Source organism: Schistocerca cancellata, chromosome 2, assembly GCF_023864275.1.
Source record: "Schistocerca cancellata isolate TAMUIC-IGC-003103 chromosome 2, iqSchCanc2.1, whole genome shotgun sequence".
NCBI classification, from domain to species: domain Eukaryota; kingdom Metazoa; phylum Arthropoda; class Insecta; order Orthoptera; family Acrididae; genus Schistocerca; species Schistocerca cancellata.
Genome location: NC_064627.1, coordinates 971,306,521 through 971,328,421, shown reverse-complemented (window position 1 = coordinate 971,328,421; position 21,901 = coordinate 971,306,521). Strand labels below are relative to the sequence as shown.

The following is a 21,901-nucleotide window of genomic DNA, read 5'->3' as shown; positions in this document are numbered from 1 at the left end:
GCAAGAAAGCCTGGAGCAATACCAGTCCAATTTTGTATATATATGACTCATTACGTGTATGAAAATACTGTGCGAGGAAGATACATCTGTTACCCCAGTGGCGGCGGTGGGTATGAGAAGAAGTTACAGACAAAAAATTTTTTAAAGCGAACTGTTGGTATATCTTTCCTCTAGTCAGTTGAGCTGGAGTCCACCCAGATGGACATGCTTGTTAAAGCACCATTTCCGGGGCGGGGAGGTGCACCGGCCTCATATCGCAACCACCTGGCGGATTAAAGACGAGGGTCGGTGTGCCAGCTAGCCTGGACGTCGTTTTTAGGTGGTTTCCCACATCCCAAAGCTGTATACCGCGGCAGTACACAAGTCTCGCCTCTGTTCCCCGGTTTGTAAACATTTAGAAACCTTTCGCTCCCTTTCATATGAGTAACATTACACATAGACAATTGGAGCACACATATTCTGTCCCAGGGTTGACTGAGTGACGACGTGAAGGGCATTTGGCCGCTCCCTAAACTAACCGTGCCAAATCCCTTAATAACGGCCGTGCGCCGATGCGAGACAAAGGCAGAAGAAAAAAAGAAGTTAGTTGACTTGTAATCTTTTAAAAGTATGAAGCGCAATCTGTGTCTCATTTGTTTTGTTCATTGCTTCAGAATGAGCACTTATGGAGCCGATACGTTTGTCAACGTGTTTCGGGACCAGAGCTCATGCCACACGGCTGAATACCACAGATTCATTTAACGTCTTTTCTACAGTCGCATGGTGGAAGGTAGCGGAAATCATTCACTTACTAGCCACTTTTTGCATACATCTTACCCGGTTGGGGTTTCCATAGGATTCAGATGAAACTTCAGGGCGCAATTCGCTACAGATACAGGTGATATATGTATACAATTATGTGTGAGACGTGTACAATATACTTGGAAAGTATTTATGTGTGAAATACACATGACATACGCAAATGCTGTTGGAGCTGAGGGTAAAAGTTACCACAGTATGATTATGACCATCTGAAGTATGGATACTGTTGTGATTTGGCAGGAGCCAATTCACGGAGTTTTGAGGAAGCCGAATGGCACGCGATTAAGCTCACGCAGGCTGGCGTGAGGTCTGGAACAGGTCAGAGAAATAAGACTAGCAAAACAAGAGTAACTGGTAGAATACTTAACTTTAATCCACAATTGTAGAACATCGCTCTTGTTACAGTACAGGCTTCACAATATTAATTATCAAATGCTATGGCGCCTTGCTAGGTCGTAGCAAATGACGTAGCTGAAGGCTATGCTAACTATAGTCTCGGCAAATGAGAGCGTATTTGTCAATGTAGCATCGCTAGCAAAGTCTGCTGTACAACTGGGGCGAGTGCTAGGATCTGTCTCCAGACCTGCCGTGTGGCAGCGCTCGGTCTGCCATCACTGACAGTGGCGACACGCGGGTCCGTCGTATACTAACGGACCGCGGCCGATTTAAAAGCTACCACCTAGCAAGTGTGGTGTCTGGCGGTGACACCACAGATACTTTTATAGGACATTTCGTGACAGTACTGTAGGGTGGAAGTATGGTTTGAATTTATTGTTTTACAGGATCTGTTATACTTTTATTGATAATATTATTACATATTATATGAAGTGACAATTGAAATTAGGTGCTTTTTTTGGGTGGTGGAGTGGGGTGGGGGTGCGAAGATTCACTTCAGTCAAACCTTCTAAATCAGCGAAACTATTAGAGATATGCTTGAAGTCTGATAGCTTCATTGTAGAAGTCTTCAGTATTTCCAGGCGTTTGACTGTATCGAAGGAAGGAAGGAAGATAAGAGTTTAAAAACCCGTCTACTTAAAAGTTACTAGAGACAGAGGATAAGCTTGCGCAGATAAGCACGTCTTAGGGTTAGGCAGTAACTATGGCATGGAAATAATGCAGGGATTTCTGGGTAATTCGCTGGGAACCAGTGTTTTTAGGTAAAGTGGACGGCACAGCGATGACACCTGCTCTGCTGAAAGATAATGTTCAAATGGTTGAAATGGCTCTGAGCACTATGCGACTTAACTTCTGAGGTCATTAGTCGCCTAGAACGTAGAACCAATCAAACCTAACTAACCTAAGGACATCACACACATCCATGCCCGAGGCGGGATTCGAACCTGCGACCGTAGCGGTCGCTCGGTTCCAGACTGAAGCGCCTAGAACCGCACGGCCACTCCGGCCGGCGAAAGATAATGTCAAAGATATTTCTGTTTCCATTTCGGCAGCAGGAAGTAGTTAGCCATAGCCTCAGTTATGCAGCTAAGGATGGATGAGACTCTTCACTGGGAATGTTCCCCTGCTACTCACACTAGGGTGAATAAGGCATTACGTATCGAGCTGTACAGCACTTCCCAGAGGAAGAGTTAAGCTAATCGCATGATTGTGTAATAGCGTCTATATCTGATCGTATATCCCTATAGGCTTTTAGCCAAGTTACGCCTCATACAATCAATATCCATTCCGTGTTGTTGTTGCAATGTTTTCAGTAAGACGTTCTTGGTATACAATGAAGAAGGAGCCTCGGACAGAACGAGGGTTAGAGAAGAAGAAGAAGAAGAACGTCAGTCTAAACCTTACAGGCCTACAAAATACAACGACGAACTTATGAAATCCGTACAGTAAACTGAAAAGACACACCCAGCTTAAAAAAATAAGCTACGCTTATCAGATTATTATCTGGTAACAGGGAACTGAGCATATGAACCTAAACAAATACAAGCTAACACCATATTATTGTAGAAGCGGTAAAGGAAAAGTGGAGGCAAGAGAAGTGATTTTTTCACAACTACAAAGTTAAATCCAAATTTAACAATTTTAACGGTTACTGTGTTTAAATATGTTTACTAAGTATTACTCCGCATCTGCTAAGAACTGTGTGAAACTCATAATGTACACGTAGACACGACGACAGCTGCTAGGTGAAGAGCTTTTAATTTACAATCAGCTTCTGTCTTTCAGACAATGTTTAGGTAGGAAAACATAACAACATTCTACACAGATCCACGTTCTTTTCTTTTATTTGGGGGGGGGGGGGAGGGTCAATCAGTCTACTGACTGTTCCATAAAAACACGGGAGAACTGCCGGATATCAGTAACTTCCTGCCACGATATTTCGGCGCAGAGTCTTCTGGCCATCTTCAGGTGAATGCCACTGTAGTAGTACTGGCGAGTACGCGCTGAGCTCCGCTATTTAAAGCCTTCTGAGGTGACATTGCGCATGCGCTGCTGAGCGTGCGCGTTCATAACGGCTCCGTGCACTGCGCCTCGCGCTCTCCACTGCGAAAGCCCGGCGTATCGGTGTCAGGTCGATTTCCATCTTTGTGCAGATAACTACGTCGACTACGAAGTTTCTCTATAACAGGATTCCAAGCAGAGTTCAGCTGATAACCGCTATCTCGATTGATGAGAGTCTCGTTGTCAGACAATCTTATTTCCACAGATTCATTGATAATCGAGCTCCAAAAGTTTGATGTATGGGCCAAAATTTTGAGGATAGAGCACTCGACTCTGCCACTTTTAAACCGACAGTATTTTGGCGGTACGTTGACGACACTTTTATAGTGTGGCCTCATGGTCTGGACCGTCTCCAAGAATTTTTACGTCACATGAACTCCGTACATGAAAACAAAATTTACCATGGAGATAGAGAGAGATGGTTGTCTGCCATTTTTAGACGTCTTGGTGCGACGGAAGAGTGATGGCACACTTGGTCACTCGGTGTGCAGAAAGCCCACTCATACAGACCTGTATCTACAAACTACTAGTTGCCACCATCCAGCACAAACAATGGGCGTTCTCAAAACCTTGGTCCACCGTTCCCATACTATCTCTGACGCCGACAGTCTTCAAGCGGAACTGGAACACCTGCAAAAAGTATTTTTGAAGAATGGCTTTTCACCTAGGCAAGTGAACAGAGTGATGAAGACCTACAAACGACGGAACAAGGAAGAGGAAGAGGCCTTCAGGTCGACTGTTTATCTACCATTTATTGGGAATATTTCTTCACAGATAGGCAGAATATTGAGAAAGTATCAAGTGAGAGTCATCTTTCGCCCTCCTTCCAAAATTTCATCACTGGTGGGATCCGTTAAAGACGACCTGGGCCTGCGTAAACCAGGTGTTTACAAAATTCCGTGTGAATGCGGCAAATCATATATAGGGCAAACAACACGAACTGTGCAGGAACGCATTGTGGAACACCAACGGCATACTCGCCTTCTCCAACCCACCAAGTCCGCAATCGCCGAACATTGTATTTCTACAGACCATTCCATGAATTACAACGACACAAAAATTTTGGCCCATACATCAAACTTTTGGAGCTCGATTATCAATGAATCTGTGGAAATAAGATTGTCTGACAACGAGACTCTCATCAATCGAGATAGCAGTTATCAGCTGAACTCTGCTTGGAATCCTGTTATAGAGAAACTTCGTAGTCGACGTAGTTATCTGCACAAAGATGGAAATCGACCTGACACCGATACGCCAGGCTTTCGCAGTGGAGAGCGCGAGGCGCAGCGCACGGAGCCGTTATGAACGCGCACGCTGAGCAGCGCATGCGCAATGTCACCTCAGAAGGCTTTTAATAGCGGAGCTCAGCGCGTACTCGCCAGTACTACTACAGTGGCATTCACCTGAAGATGGCCAGAAGACTCTGCGCCGAAATATCGTGGCAGGAAGTTACTGATATCCGGCAGTTCTCCCGTGTTTTTATGGAACAATCAGTACGCCGGGAAAGCTTTAAACATCACAGTCTACTGACTGGTTTGATGTGACCCGCCATGAATTGCTTTCCTGTGACAACCTCTTCATCTCAGAGTAACACTTTTAACCTAGGTCCTCAATTATTTGCTGCATGTATTCCAATCTCTGCCTTCCTACGGTTTTTTCACTCTGCAGCTATCTCTAGTACCATGGAAGTCATTCCCTCATGTCTTAACAGATGTCCTGTCATCCTGTCCCTTCTCCTTATTAGTGTTTTCCACATGTTCCTATCCTCTCCGATACTGTGCAGAACCTCCTCATTTCTTGCCTCATCAATCCACCTAATTTTCAACATTCGTCTGTAGCACCACATCTCAAATGCTTTGATTCTCTCCACAGTCCATGTTTCACTAGCGTACAATGCTATACTCTAGACACACATTCTCAGAAATTTCTTCTTCAAATTATGGACTGTGTTTGATACTAGAAGACTTCTCTTGGCCAGGAACGCCCTTTTTGCCATTGCTAGTCTGCTTTTGATGCCCTCCTTGCTCCGTCCCTCATTCGTTATTTTACTGCCTATATAGCAGAATTCCTTAACTTCATCTATTTCGCGACACTCAATCCTGATTTAAGTTTCGCGCTGTTCTCATTTCTACTACTCCTCATTATTTTCGTATTTCTTCGATTTACTCTCAATCCATATACTGTGCTCATTAAATTATTCATTCCATTCAGCAGATCATGTAATTCTTTTTCACTTTCACTCTGGATAGCAATGTCATCAGAGAATCGTATCATTGATATCCTTTCACCGTGAATTTTAATTCCACTCCTGAAGCTTTCTTTTATTTCCATCATTGCTCCTTCGATGTACAGATTGAACAGGAGGGGGTAAAGACTACATCCCTGTCTTACACCCTTTTTAATCCGAGCACTTCATTCCTGGTCGTCCTCTTGACGTATTGTATATTATCCGTCTCACCCTATAACTTACGCCTATTTTTCTCAGGATTTCAGACATCTTGCACCATTTTACGAGTTCAGTTCAATAAGTAATGCAACACATTTTTTTTCTCGGCCAATTTTGGTTGAAAAAACCGGAAATTTCTTGTGGAATATTTTCAAACATTCCCGCTTCGTCTCGTATAGTTTCATTGACTTCCGACAAGTGGCAGCGCTGTACGGAGCTGTTAAAATGGCGTCTGTAATGGATGTGCGTAGCAAACAACGGGCAGTGATCGAGTTTCTTTTGGCGGAAAACCAAGGCATCTCAGATATTCATAGGCGCTTGCAGAATGTCTACGGTGATCTGGCAGTGGACAAAAGCACGGTGAGTCGTTGGGCAAAGCGTGTGTCATCATCGCCGCAAGGTCAAGCAAGACTGATCTCCCGCGTGCGGGCCGGCCGTGCACAGCTGTGACTCCTGCAACGGCGGAGCGTGCGAACACACTCGTTCGAGATGATCGACGGATCACCATCAAACAACTCAGTGCTCAACTTGACATCTCTGTTGGTAGTGCTGTCACAATTGTTCACCAGTTGGGATATTCAAAGGTTTGTTCCCGCTGGGTCCCTCGTTGTCTAACCGAACACCATAAAGAGCAAAGGAGAACCATCTGTGCGGAATTGCTTGCTCGTCATGTGGCTGAGGGTGACAATTTCTTGTCAAAGATTGTTACAGGCGATGAAACATGGGTTCATCACTTCGAACCTGAAACAAAACGGCAATCAATGGAGTGGCGCCACACCCACTCCCCTACCAAGAAAAAGTTTAAAGCCATACCCTCAGCCGGTAAAGTCATGGTTACAGTCTTCTGGGACGCTGAAGGGGTTATTCTGTTCGATGTCCTTCCCCATGGTCAAACGATCAACTCTGAAGTGTATTGTGCTACTCTTCAGAAATTGAAGAAACGACTTCAGCGTGTTCGTAGGCACAAAAATCTGAACGAACTTCTCCTTCTTCATGACAACGCAAGACCTCACACAAGTCTTCGCACCCGAGAGGAGCTCACAAAACTTCAGTGGACTGTTCTTCCTCAAGCACCCTACAGCCCCGATCTCGCACCGTCGGATTTCCATATGTTTGGCCCAATGAAGGACGCAATCCGTGGGAGGCACTACGCGGATGATGAAGAAGTTATTGATGCAGTACGACGTTGGCTCCGACATCGACCAGTGGAATGGTACCGTGCAGGCATACAGGCCCTCATTTCAAGGTGGCGCAAGGCCGTAGCATTGAATGGAGATTACGTTGAAAAATAGTGTTGTGTAGCTAAAAGATTGGGGAATAACCTGATGTATTTCAATGCTGAATAAAACAACCCCTGTTTCAGAAAAAAAATGTGTTGCATTACTTATTGAACTGTCCTCGTACACTGTCCAGCGCTTTTTCCAGGTCGACAAATCCTATGAACGTGTCTTGATTTTTCTTTAGTCTTGCATCCATTATCAACCGCAATGTCAGAATTTCCTCTCTCACGCCTTTACTTTTTCTAAAGCCAAACTGATCGTAATCAACCCCATCCCTAATTTATTTTCCACTCTTCTGCACATTATCCTTATCAGAAACTTTAATGCATGAGCTGTTAATCTGATTGTGCGATAATTCTCGCACTTGTCAGCTCTTGCCGTCTTCAGAATTGTATGTACGATATTTTTCCGAAAGTCAGACGGTTTGTAGCCAGACTCATAGATTCTACACATCAACTTGAATAGTCATTTTTGTGCCACTTCCCCCGATGATTTTAGAAATTCTGGAGGAATGTTATCTATCCCTTCTGCCTTATTTGATTTCAAGTTCTCTAAAGCTCTTTTACATTTTGATTCTAATACTGTATCCATTAGCTCTTCTAAATCGACTCCTGTTTCTTCTTATATCATTCTTTCCACCTACCCGCGCTCTCTTCTGCATTTAACAGTGGAATTCCCGTTATTCTTTTAATGTTACCACACTTGCTTTTAATGTCGCCGAAGATGACTTCCTTAGTACTTTCCTTTATGCTGAGTCTGTCCTTCCAAGAATCATTTCTTTTTCGATTTCTTAACATTTTTGTTGCAGCCATTTCGTCTTCCCTGCACTTCTTATTTATTTCATTAATCAGCGCATTGTATGCCAGTATTCCTGAGTTTCCCGGAACATTTTTGTATTTCCTCCTTTCATCGATCAACTGTAGTATTTCTTCCGTTACCCTTGGTTTCTTCTCACCTACCCTCTTTGTACCTACGTTTTTCTTTCCACCATCTGTGATGGCTCTTTTTAGAGATGTCCATTCTTCTTCATCTGTACTGCCTATTGAGCTATTCCACATTGCTGTATATACAGCCTTCGAAAACTTCAAGCCTATCTCGTCATTCCTCTGTACTTCCGCATGCCTGACTAATGTCCTAAACTTCAGCCTACTCTTCATCACTGCTATATTGTGATCTGAGGATATATCTGCTGATAGGTACGCCTTACAATCCAGAATCAGATTTCGGAATCTTTGTCTGACAATAATGTAATCTAACTGAAATATTCCCACATCACCCGTCCTTTCGTAAATGTACGTCCTCCTCTTGTGATTCTTGAACATACTATTCGCTATTACTAGCCGAAATGTATTACAGAACTCAGTTAGTCTTTCTCCTCTCTCGTTCCTTGTTCCAAGCCCATATTCTTCTGCTCCTTCCTCTACAACTGCATTCCAGTCCCCCACGACTATCTGATTTTCATCCCCCTTTACGTACTGTATTAACCTTTCAGTATCTCTTTATCTTCAGTTTGCGCCGTCGGCGTGTATACCTGAACTCTCGTTGTCCGTGCCTGTTTGCTGTAGATTGTGATAAGAACAACCCTATCACTGAACTGTTCACAATAGTACACTCTCTCCCCATCCTTCCAATTCATAACGAATCCTACTCCCTTTACACCATTTTCTGCTCTGCTGATATTAGCATTCCCTATCCCCGACTATATGTAGACTGAGCCTTTGCATTTCCCTATTCAGATTTTCTAGCTTCCCTACCTCGTTCAAGCTTCTGACGTTCCACGCCCCGACTCGTAGAACGTTATCCTTCAGTTGATTGCTTAATCTTTTTCTCGTGGTCTTTTCCCCTCTGCAGCCCCCTCCAGGAGATACGAATGGTGGACTGTTCAGGAATCTTTTGCCGGTGGAGAGATAATCATGAGACTTTTCAATTACATGCCTCATGTCCTGTGGATAGACGTTACGTGTCTTTAATGCAGTGGTTTCCATTTCCTTTTGCATCCTTGTGCCGTTCGTCATTGCTGATTCTTCCGCCTTTAGGGCCTGTTTCCGAACCCAAGTACAAGAGAGCGCCCTGAGCCTATGTCAGCTCCTCCGCCCCCTTTGACAAGGCCGTTGGCAGAATGAGCGTGACTTCTCATGCCGAAAATTTAAGCGCTGGCGGGATTCGAACCCGGGACCGAGGACGTTTTGATTGCTAATTAAAGACGCTATCCCTAGACCACATTACGATTTACAAACATTATGAAATGAATCTGTTTCAAAATTTCCTTAAAATTGCATCCAAGGAAATATCCCTTCGCTACATATCTTTAGTGGGTGACGTGAACTGCTCAAATACATTTGATACCTTTTTAATCCTCCCACATAAGCATAATTTCGAAAAGCCATATCATCAAGCTTTTAATGAGGGAATTACGCTCTACCACGTCTCGTGCACGTTTTACATTTTACTGCTCTCACTGTTGAACAGTAATTTGAATCCGTATTACCGATTATGGAAACGAACACGATATTACCTGGAAATATTTTCATCGTTCGTCTAGAATTAGAAACAGTATTGCAACTATTGTAACATAAGCCGAGAAGTTATTCACATACTTATCTGATAATTTTTATTTAAAAATACATTATGTCTAATTCGTAAAAGTCACTCTTACTGTCGAACGTAAGAAAGATATTGAAAGTTGTGATCCACCCATGGCAAATGAAGACAAAAATAAATAAAGTATAAATGAATTTCCTCATGCTGAGCATTAGGAGCGATCTGTTCTGCTTATTAAAAACTTTGTAAAGGCAGTAGCATATAAATATTTCTTTAGAGACAGTCACCCAGCTCGAAATGGACACATTTTACAAAACAAATTTTTAAAGACCTTAGGATGACAGCAAAGTGTGTCGAAATCTGTTGTTCGTAAATAAAGAAATATTTATGCGATCTTGTCTTTATAAAAATTTTTCACCAAATGAAATACAGCTTTTGTCGGAAGTACTCTTCCAGTAGATCCTGGCAATTAAGCATAAACAGTATTTCACAATACTTGAGCTATGATGTCTGCCTCGGATTACGTTACTGAATGTGTTGCCCAGTAATTTGAAGCGAATTTAAACACTGTTCATCGGTCTATACGTATCCTTTACAGGGGTCACAACCATTCTGCTAAGGAAAGAACCGCGTTGCATTGTGGGTTGAGATACCCAGACGGTTTGTTCAACCACCTAAACGGAAAAGGTTTTCTTCCTCTGCGTACATTGGCCCCTTTCCTCGCGGTGTGTGACTTGTGTCTTACGTGTATGTGTTAAGTTTAAATTGGTGTAATCGATGTGTATACAGTGCGGTGCCATGTTTGTGTGGTATAAAGACGAAAGGGGAGTGAATCTCGGTGTCCCTGTCCTCAGTCAGTCAACATCAACAGTGTCGTCTGACTTCATTCAGTGAGAGACTACTGACAGGTCTGAAATTTGTTCCAGGTCGCGATGCAGAAAGAGACGAACGGAGTTGCAACTAAGTTAATAAAGTGGTACATATGTGTATGGACCAAAGTATTGTTCGTTAACGAACATTTGTTGGGACCTTACACATTTGTACCCACTTTATTTACTGCTATCTTGGACTGACATTGTCTTGGCGAACATTTGTTGGTTTGAGAATGGCCAAAACTAGCTAGGCTTGTTATAGTCACCGAAGGTATGGAAATCCAGCTAAATTTTGCCAGCTGCATACGATTTTGTACATTGCATATGAAAACATTTGTGGATGGCTGGTTACGTCCGGAGCTTAAAGATGGCAGCATGTGTTAAAAGGAATAAAAAAAGCGTTAGATTCAAATACAGCCGCTTGTTTTGTTATCATATCAAGTACACAAAGTCTGCTGGTTATGAATTCTACGTCCTCACTTCTCCTTACCAGCCAACTAGTATCGGTGAAAATTTATTCCACCAGGTGGATTTGAGCGAGCTACCACAGTGCACTTGAGTGCGTTAGTGACTTCAATTACGGCGGCGAGAACGGTTCTGCAAACACATAACTCATTTCCTGACTGATGTGTTCTAGCGATCTCTTGCCGTTGAAAAGATGGTTTCTCATTCTTCTCACAAGGCATTTCGAATAGATGGTAGTTCTTGTAATAATCTTTCTCTGTGCAGATAAACGTCAGAATGGTCGATGGAGAAACTAACGTGGCACTTCAGACGATATCTCAAGCAAACTCTTTGCTTACATTCGACATCTATAAGGTAAGTTTTTGCGACATCGAAGAGTGTGTTGTAATATCTACAAAGTAATTTTTGTGTAATTCCTGAGAAAATTCACAAAAAGTCTCAATATTTCAGTTCTAATATATTAACTGATGGGAAAGTCCTTTCCTACGAATTACGGCCATTAGTTAAACGCATTGCTCCAGCATGTATCTGTTGTCATCTGTCCACCTGTCATAAGTTTATCCGCTGGCTCTTTTCTTATTTCTTAGAATTTAATACAGAAATCTCGTGAGACATATAGTATTCATCAACCTAACTAAAAGTGTCACCCATCATTTCCTTTTAATTAGTCGTAACAACGTCTTCCAGTCGCTTCTGCACCCTAACTTGTTTGTTTTCTCTGGTAATCCTCAACACATTTGCAGACACATTTGGAACCTTGTTTTAAAAAGTTAATTTATTTCTATTCCTCTTCTTTTCTTTTCCACCCAGTTGTCTTTCATTACCATAAAAACAGTTCTTAACAACTGTATGTAGAAATCTTTAATATTTAATAATTTTCTATTCACTACATAGGTTACACACGATTATACATGTTTTAGCCTTGATACTGTTGATTTTCAGCGAACTTGTCGTGTTTAACTTTTCCTTAAAGAAAAGTACCAAATTCCCGTATAAAAACAAAGGTTAGTCTTCTATATTCTGTTATCACATACTCCTTCTTCTTATTCATGTCCAGCCGGCCGGAGTGGCCGAGCGGTTCTAGGCGCTACAGTCTGGAACCGCGCGACCGCTACGGTCGCAGGTTCGAATCCTGCCTCGGGCATGGATGTGTGTGTATGTCCTTAAGTTAGTTAGGTTTAAGTAGTTCTAAGTTCTAGGGGACTGATGACCTTAGCAGTTAAGTCCCATAGTGCTCAGAGCCATTTGAACCATTTTTTATTCATGTCAAGTGATCTGAACACTACCTTGAGGTATACTGAGAGTAATTTTGTAATTTTCGTGATCCGGACTCTCCTTGTTAGACCTCTCACTCCATTCCAGGTTTCCAGCTAATAAGATGAAGCTTAATTGAATCTGAAGAACCAAATGTATATAGTCATCAGTATACTTATACATCGTGTATTAATGCCTTTCTAAAAGGATTGTTATACTAGTTTATTGAAATTGAGTCAAACCCTTCAAAAAAATCTGCGAGTTTCACTACAAGTGATAATTCAATCATGCTCAGTTCTGAAATTTCCGTGAACTACCAGAGGTACGTTTTGCAGTGTCAACTTAATCAGGTCGACCTGTTTTCCTTCACAAGCTTAAAATGTAACTTTTTATATTCAGTTGGTGATAATTTTTTTAATTTTACCGAAAATATGGAAAAGCTTCTAGAACTGTATTTTTCCGGACATTATTACATCATCAAGAAACTATTTATGAATTTTATTAACTGATTCTACTATTATCAACTGATGCTACTATTACAGTTCGCCTGAAGCTCTCGCATTCTCTTTAATAACTGTCTTGCTCCACAGTATTTTCATTTCATTGCATTTTCATACCTGAAAGAACTAATGTCATTCGCGTAAGTACTTATTATTAAATAATTAATCCTATGTACGTACATTTTTCAGGAAGCAGAATTCGTTGCTTGATTTAATCCGGTAGCCTTCGTTCTTGTTGAATAAGTTCTCATTTACATTTCTCGCTTCGTGCCTGGCGAATCTTCCTTTCTGGACTTGTAACTACGGTATTATTATTATTATTATTATTATTATTATTATTATTATTATTATTATTATTCTGGCCTCACTATTCCGCTCGAAATTTTAAAAGTTAAATAGGTCATGATATCATGGATAATTTCGTGACTGTTTGATAGAATAACGTCAATTTAATTTTAGTTTAATTTCTTCCTAATGTCATTTATTGCCTATTATTTTTTGGAAGAATATATTCACGGACACATGAATCTCCTGAGCAAATTCCACGAATGTCGAATCATTCTTTAGTTCTTGCCCTACTTTTCCATCAGAGTCCCCTAGTACGATCATGTTGTGATATTTGCTGTCATGCATGAGATTCTGTATCTCTTTCTAAAGGTCTTCTGTCTACATATCAGAACGTGGCCACCGATTTGGATAATTTCTATGGAAAACGTGTAATTTTTAAAGTGTTACAGTTTTGTACGAAATTACCTTAACATCATCAGTATTGTTTTTAATTTTTTATTTCATTGTAAGTTACATATTAATTTCCTCTATATTCTGTTCCTCAGTAGTAAGAAATATCTCTTACATTTATTTCAGTTTCCTTGTTTTTCCGTTACGGAGTAGAAAAACATATTTCTTGAATATATTTTCAGATAAAACCCATGTAACCTATTCGATTTTACTTAATGCTTTTCCATATATTACTAACCTAGCTTCAGACCCTACAGTTCAGCAGTTCGTTCTTCGCTAGTAAATAGCAGAAGAGTAGTTGGATTTTTAGGTCAATAACGTTTTTTTCTCCGGTCTTTGTGAAGAAAGCTTATTGACCATATGTATGTGTTAGATGTTTCTGCAGCTGTGTTTCAGGAATGCCTCAAAACGTCCGAAAAACGCTTCAAAAGATTACGTAATTTCAGATTTTGGGAAATGGAGCAGAAAATCTATTCTTCTCGCCTCTCAGTATACAAGTGATCCTAGCACTTGTATTTCTGGGTGCTCGTGGAAACACAGCAAAGCAACTGTCGAAGGGCCTGCATCTACCTGAAGACAGAAATGTGACGGAGGACGGAATCAGTACACTAATGAGTCAGCTACAGGTAAAAATCATTGTCAGTTTCTCTAAAACTATAGTTCTTTGAACAATGTCAGTACTCTCTATCTGTTAATTTCTTTCACTACAGGACCATTGCTTCTATTTAAAACCTCTCAGAACGCATATATCCAACACCTCTGATTCATAAAGGAATGTTTCGAAGAACGCAAGAAAGGTTTAAGTACCTTGAGTGCCACATGAGATCTTAGATTTTTTGTCACTAGATGCGAAAGTCGCGGCATTTCACTTGAGTTGCTTGGCTGTACAGCAAAAGATTGATTAGTTGGAAGAGAAGAGGTGCTAATAATAGTTACTGTACACCTTAGCTGTGCACCGTCATCAATCGTCGTGCAAGCTGTGTCACACAGTCGCGGCTAGAGACCAGGGATGTCGAAGCACTATCACAGTGATCCCCATACGAGGTCTTCCGAATCGTTGACTTAAACTCAAGATATGAAACGTAATATTACACGTTTATAGGTTATAAATTTCCAACGCAGCTGGACAGTAATAGTTGCGGAATGCTTATCGCGTGACTGTGGACTGAAGGCCACAACAACAGCAACAAGATTTTTTAATGAATGTTTTAGATATTATTGACACAGATATAATGGTGGTAACTGGTAATGACTGATGGTGACTGGCGGTGAGTGATGGTGAGTGGCGGTGATTGATTATGCTGACTGTCCGTTATTTTCAGTCTTGATTGGTGATGGTAATTGCCGATGATTGCCAAAGATGGTTGGTGATTGGTGATGACTGAAGACAGTGATTTATAAATCAAACAGCATTTGACAGTTTATAAAGCTATAGTTACTATTGTTGCTATGAAGATACTGAAGAGTTCATCTCTGTCAGAAATAACATTTGAAGGTATTCCTCGAGAAATGCAGTATATATGACCTCTCATGGGCAACATTGCTATAGTCTGTATTGCTTCCCTCTTAATTCTGCTTCTGTTTTTCCTTGCCGGCCGAAGTGGCCGTGCGGTTCTAGGCGCTGCAGTCTGGAACCGCGAGACCGCTACGGTCGCAGGTTCGAATCCTGCCTCGGGCATGGATGTGTGTGATGTCCTTAGGTTAGTTAGGTTCAACTAGTTCTAAGTTCTAGGGGACTAAGGACCTCAGCAGTTGAGTCCCATAGTGCTCAGAGCCATTTGAACCATTTGTTTTTCCTTCTAAATCCATCACAATAATCCTCGGAACATATATATTGATGCGTACAAACCGAAACCGCACGAATTAGTTTCTGTTCAAGTAGTTGGACTGCTAGTTTAACAGAGTAAGTGAAATTCTTTGGTACCACAAAATACGATTGTACACAGAGTATGCGAAAGAACTGGCTCCTCTTCGAGCAGCCGAGTGCCATATGTTTCTAGGGGACTGAAGCGTTCCTAAACATGAAAAAGCACAGGTCATCCCCGTTTTCAAAAAGGATCATCGAACAGACACACAAAGCTGTAGACCTGAGTCGCTTGTATCTGTCTACAATAGGGTGTTGGAACGTGTTTTATGACTGCTTGCTAGGACATTTCTGGAAACGGAACGTCTGTTCAGCAGGGAAAAAAAACCGGTTACGAAAACAAAGATCATGTGAAACCCAAGTCGTTCGTTAGTTCCACAAGACCGAGAAAACGACAGACGCAGGCGCCCAGGTGGATGCCTTGGTCCTTGATTTCCTTAAGGCATTCTATATGGTTCCGCACTGCCGCCTAACGAACACTCTGCGAGCGAGCGGAAGACTGTGATTAGACTAAAGAATGTCTAGCAGAAAGAACATAGGATGTCATTCTGAACAGAGAGAAGTCTTCAGACGTAAAAGTAACTTCGGGCGTGACCCACAGGAATGTTACTGGACCATTACTTTCCACAATGTAAATAAATGTCCATGTAGCAAATTTCGAAAGCGTGAAGAGGCGTTTCGCGGATGACGCTGTTTACAAAAAAGTAGCAACGCTAGAAGATTGTGGCGAAATGCAGGAAGATCTGCAGAGAATCGATTGTTGCTGTAGCGAGTGGCCATTGGCCCTCAACATAAATAAATACAGGGCTATTACAAATGATTGAAGCGATTTCATAAATTCACTGTAGCTCCATTCATTGACATATGGTCACGAGACACTACAGATACGTAGAAAAACTCATAAAGTTTTGTTCGACTGAAGCCGCACTTCAGGTTTCTGCCGCCAGAGCGCTCGAGAGCACAGTGAGACAAAATGGCGACAGGAGCCGAGAAAGTGTATGTCGTGCTAGAAATGCACTCACATCAGCCAGTCATAACAGTGCAACGACACTTCAGGACGAAGTTCAACAAAGATCCACCATTCGGCGATGGTATGCGCAGTTTAAAGCTTCTGGATGCCTCTGTAAGGGGAAATCAATGGGTCGGTCTGCAGTGAGCGAAGAAACAGTTGAATGCGTGCGGGCAAGTTTCACGAATAGTGATGTGAAAGATTCAGTGTTTAAACCTCCTCTACCAAGAAACGTGCCAGAACTGCGAGCTCGCATCAACAATGCTTTCGAACTCATTGATGGGGACATGCTGCGCCGAGTGTGAGAGGAACTTCATTGTCGGCTTGATGTCTGCCGAATCACTAAAGGGGCACATATCGAACATTTGTGAATGCCTAAAAAAACTTTTTGAGTTTTTGTATGTGTGTGCAAAGCATTGTGAAAATATCTCAAATAATAAAGTTACTGTAGAGCTGTGAAATCGCTTCAATCATTTGTAATAACCCTGTATAACGTTTTGCAAGTTCGTTGAAGTACCGTTTGTCCTATGATTACACAACTGCTGAACAACCACTAGAAGCCGTTATTTCCATAAAAAAGTACACGTACGTAGCGATTTGAAGTGGAACAGCTACATAAAATTAATCACGAGTAAGGGAGGTGCCAGACTGAGATTATTGAAACAATCCTCAGGAAATGTAGTCCATTAACAGAGGAAGTAGCGAACAAAACAATAATTCGACCAGTACTTGAGTACTGCTCTGTCAGTATGGAATCCGTACCAGGTAGGATTGACAGAGGCAAGAAGAGGAACAAGTTCCGTTACAGGTTCATTTAGTAAGAGCGAAAAAGTCACAAAGATGCTCAGCCAACTCCATTTGCAGACACTGTGAGAGAGAATTTCTGCATCGCAGCATTGTCTACTGTTAAAGTTCCGAAAGCGCATATCCTTAGAAGAGTCAACCAATATGTTGCTTCCTCTTACTTACACTATGTGATCAAAAGTATCCGAACACCTGGCTGAAAATGACTTACAAGTTCGTGGCGCCCTCCATCGGTAATGCTGGAATTCAACATGGTGTTGGCCCCCCCTTAGCCCTTGATGACAGCTTCCACTCTCTCAGGCATACGTTCAATCAGACGCTGGAAGGTTTCTTGGCAAATGGCAGCCCATTATTCACGGAATGCTAACTGGGGAGAGGTATAGATTTCGGTTGGTGAGGCCTGGCGCGAAGTCGACTTTCCCAAAATATCCCAAAGGTGTACTATAACATTCAGGTCAGGACTCTGTGCAGGCCAGCGCATTACAGTGATGTTAATGTCGTGTAACCACTCCTCCACAGGCCGTGCATTACGAGCAGGTTCTCCATCGTGTTGAAAGACTCAATCGCTGTCCCCGAATTGCTCTTCAACATTTGGAAGCAAGAAGTTGCTTAAAACACCAATGTAGGCCTTCGCTGTGATAGTGCCACGCAAAACAACAAGGGATGGAAGCCCTCTCCTTGAGAAACACAACCATACCATAATACCGCCGACTCCGAATTTTACTGGTAGCGCTACATACGCTGGCAGGTGACGTTCACCGGGCATTCGCCATGCCCACACCCTGCCATCGGATTGCCACACTGTGTACCGTGATTCGTCACTCCATAAAACGTTTTTCCACTCTTCAGTCACCCAATATTTTCGCTTCTTACACCAAGGGACACGTCGTTTGGCATTTACCGGCGTGATGTGTGCTTCATGAGCAGCCGCTATACCATGAAATCCAAGTTTTCTCACGTCGCGCCCAACAGTCATAGTACTTGCAGTGTATCCTGATTCAGTTTGGAATTCCCGTGTGATGGTCTGGACAGATGTCAGCCTATTACAGATTACTACCCACTTCAACTGTCGGGGGCTCTGTCAGTCAACAGATGGGGTCGGCCTGTACGGTTTAGTGCAATGTCGTGCAAGTGACACCCAGTCACCTGACCACGTTAGAAGTCCGTAGCGCCCCATTCTGCTCTCTCACGATGTCTAATGACTACTGAGGTCGCTGATATGGAGTACATGGCACAATGCACCTAATATGAGAAACATATGTTTAGGGGTGTCCAGATGCTTTTGAACACATGGTGTATATGTCACGAATAGACCCTCAAGATAAAATTAAGATTCGAGTCCACACGAAGACTTACGAGCAATCTTTCTTCCCGCAGACCATATGCGCCTGGAACAGGAGGAAGTGAAACTGGTATACAAAGTACGCACCGTAAAGTGACTTGCGGAGAATAGATGTAGATGTGGAAGAGCACTGTGTTCTGACAAATACAGCACGGCCACTTAAAATGAGAGTGAAAATATTTCAAAGGAAAAAATTGTTCATTTTATATCTTCTTCTTGTTCTTTAGCCTTTGTCGCTCCTGGTGGTAGCATTCGCTGCCTTTCTACATCTGCATCTACATGGGTGCTCTGCAAATCACATTTAAGTGCCTGGCAGAAGGTTCATCGAACCACCTTGACAATTCTCTATTATTCCAATCTCGTATAGCGCGCGGAAAGAACGAACGCCTATACCTTTCGGTACAAGCTCTGATTGCCCTTATTTTATAGTGGTGATCGTTTCTCCCTATGTAGGTCGGTGTCAACCAAATATTTTAGCATGCGGAGGAGAAAGTTGGAGATTGGAATTTCGTGAGAAGATTCCGTCGCAACGAAAAACGCCTTTCTTTTAATGATGACCAACCCAAACCCTGTATCATTTCTGTGACACTCTCTCTCCTATTTCGCGATAATACAAAACGTGCTGCCCTTCTTTGAACTTTTTCGACGCACTCCGTCAGTCCTATCTGGTAAGGATCCCACACCATGCAGCAGTATTCCCAAAGAGGACGGACAAGCGTTGTGTAGGCAGTCTCCTTAGTAGATCTGCTACATTTTGTAACTGTCCTGCCAATAAAACGAGTCTTCGGTTAGCCTTCCCCACAACATTTTCTATGTGTTCCTTCCAGTTTAAGTTGTTCGTAATTGGAATACCTATTTTGTTTTGTTATTTTGTTCGATCGTGGGCCATGTCTAGATGAATATTTAGTGTCTTGATGCCGTTGGGCAGAGTATCGGCACGTTGCTGTCACGGCCTTCCCCTTGGTCTCTTTCCCATGATTTCCAGTCTGCACGCTGCCTTTGCAACAGCGTCGTTCTCTGCACGCAGCGCATGTCCAGACCATCGGAGACTGGTGTCTCCCATTTTCTTCTGGATCAGTGCGACCGAAAAACATTTCCTGACAGTTTCCTTCGAAGCGTGACGTAATGAACTTATGCCACATGCCCACCTGAGCAAGTTCGTCTCCATGACTTCTCCAGTCGACGTTCTGCTCCTTTAGTAGCCAGTCAGCACTCGGTACCATCAAGAGCGCCAGGCAGATGACTGTCCGGTAGATGTTCCTTCATTGGACGCCCGCAGGTGACTCTTGTTGTCATTCGCCACTTCATCTGGGCTGCCTGCATCCTTGTGTTGACCTCGTCCTTTAGCTGACCAGCGCTAGCGATTGCAGAACCGAGATAAATTTTGTTAGTCGTGGTAGATCTTCCTCGTCAAAGTTGATGGTCCCAACGTCGCGTGGATCTGATGCCATATACTCAGTTTTCTTTCTGTTGAGCCGCAGGCCATGTTGCGCAAGTCTGTCGTTCCGCTCTTGTGTCTGGAGGTCAAACTTGTTCTCCGCGGCCAATACCACGTCCTCAGCACTGAGAAATGTCCATGGTAGAGGCATGTGCAGGTCTGATGTGACAGTGCCCATTAGAAGAATGAAGAGCTACGGTAATAAGGCAGAGCCTTGGTGGACTCCTACTGTGATACGAAAGTCATCGGACACTATTACAGCCGCTTGGACGTAGCTCCGCGGTTCAACATACAGACGCTGTATCCAGTTAACAATATAGTCTGGAATACGATGTTCTCGAAGCGCTAACCAGTTTACTTCATGCGGTTCCCGATCGAAAGCCTTCATACAATAATTTCGAAAATGGGTGACATATTGTCATAAGGGATTCTGCAGCAATTTAATATTTTTATGTTTATACTAATAGTTTCAACTGGTAATAGGCGACTTGATAACTTATTTCTTTCACATTTAATGATCAACTTCAACTCTAATATTAAAATGAAGTTAAACGTCAATAAATCACTACCTCTGTAGGTAATAAGATTGAAAATATTTAAAATTTAATTAAAAAAATTGTAGCTGAATAACAGATAATATAGATTAACAATTTTTAAAATCCTCAAAGTTGTACTTGATTAATCACGAGTTGCGAAAAGTCAAAATTCTTTTAAAAGAACTTAGTAAAAGTTTTAAAATAAGGGAACCGCACAGTAATATACGTGTGCGAACATTCCATGGAGTCTAGCATTTTACTAAACCCATTATGCATCTTACAAACTCAAGCAACATGTGTGATGGGTAGGGGAGGAAGGTAGGTGAAAGTAAGAGAGGGATAATCCATATATTTTTTGGTATTACAATGTAACAATAAGAGGTAATAGAACTACTTTAAAGCTGATAAGCAATTTAGGTAATGCACCTATCATTAATACGTGAAACATATTGTTAAAATTCGTAATTAAATGAAAACATTGATCTAAAACATTTAATGCACGAATATGTATCATGCTTGTGTACACTTGGCTCAGTCTGCCTGTGCCCTCACCGCCACTTTTCCAAGCCGCCAGCAAGTGCAGCGAACTGCTAACGTCTTTTTCTGCGTAGTGGGGCTATACCAAAACGGGAGAAATTCTGCTGACTGTGCCGTCTGAGTATGATGTCAAAATTCTTGAAGTACACCGAATTATTGAAGTCATAGTGGAGAGTAAGTATTTTATTTGGTTGTTTCAGGCGAAATCCGTATACAGAGGAGTTATAATTAAATATTCGCTACTTCAGCTAGTGGAGATGGAAAGCTATTTACGGTATTGGTAAACAACATCATAGAAATGATGTTCAGACAGTGAGTTGCAGGATTTGCGTTGTTAGTACTGTTAGCGTAATGACTTGCCATTAGGTCTTGGTAATGGTATGGCGATGTAGGGTTGAAACACAAGCATCAGTGTGCATTACCGCTGAAAACAGCCAACAGGGGTCTGGACAAGGTGAGCCGGGCTTTACTTGTGACGCTGTTTTATCGTAACAACAGAAATAGTGCTGGTGGTCGTCGCGCATATCGACGCGTTAAATGAATAAGAAGAAGTCCTCTTTCAGCAAAGGGGTTGAGGAACATGATATGGAAGTTAGACCTATCTAGCAATTTAGAAATTGCTCCTGGAAGAGCCAGACGGCCAACTGTGCCACAAATTGCTGAAGAAGATATTGTTGCCATGACTGAGAATGCTGCACGCGATGTGCTATCTCCAAACAGTGCTCAAGTTCTGTCACGACAGCAGAAAATTCCTTGGTCCACCGTTCGAAAAGTGCTGCGAACAATTATGAAATGATATCCGTACAAAACTCACATTACTCGACACTTTTGCCACGGCACGGGATAGACTTTGCTCTTAAGTTTCTTGCAAGGGTTGAATATGACGACATGTGGTCCTTTTGTAGAATGATGAAGCATCATTTACGCTCAGTGGCGCAGTAAACACGTCACCGCCAAAGAAAGTTCATGGAGTTCCCCTCCATTGTCAACGCGTCACTATGTGGTGTAGTTTCATGG

At 42.3% G+C, this 21,901-nt stretch overlaps 1 protein-coding gene across 1 annotated transcript in view; it reads left to right on the top strand.

Annotated features, from left to right (window-relative positions):
* The window catches only part of LOC126162934 (serpin B3-like), a 56,526-nt gene that overhangs the window by 7,739 nt on the left and 26,886 nt on the right, over nucleotides 1-21,901 (top strand). Inside the window, exons 2-3 of the mRNA XM_049919757.1 lie at nucleotides 11,127-11,216; nucleotides 13,801-13,980. Coding sequence (XP_049775714.1) covers nucleotides 11,139-11,216; nucleotides 13,801-13,980 — 258 coding nt within the window. The 5' untranslated portion in view covers nucleotides 11,127-11,138. The remainder of the gene's footprint in view (nucleotides 1-11,126; nucleotides 11,217-13,800; nucleotides 13,981-21,901) is intronic.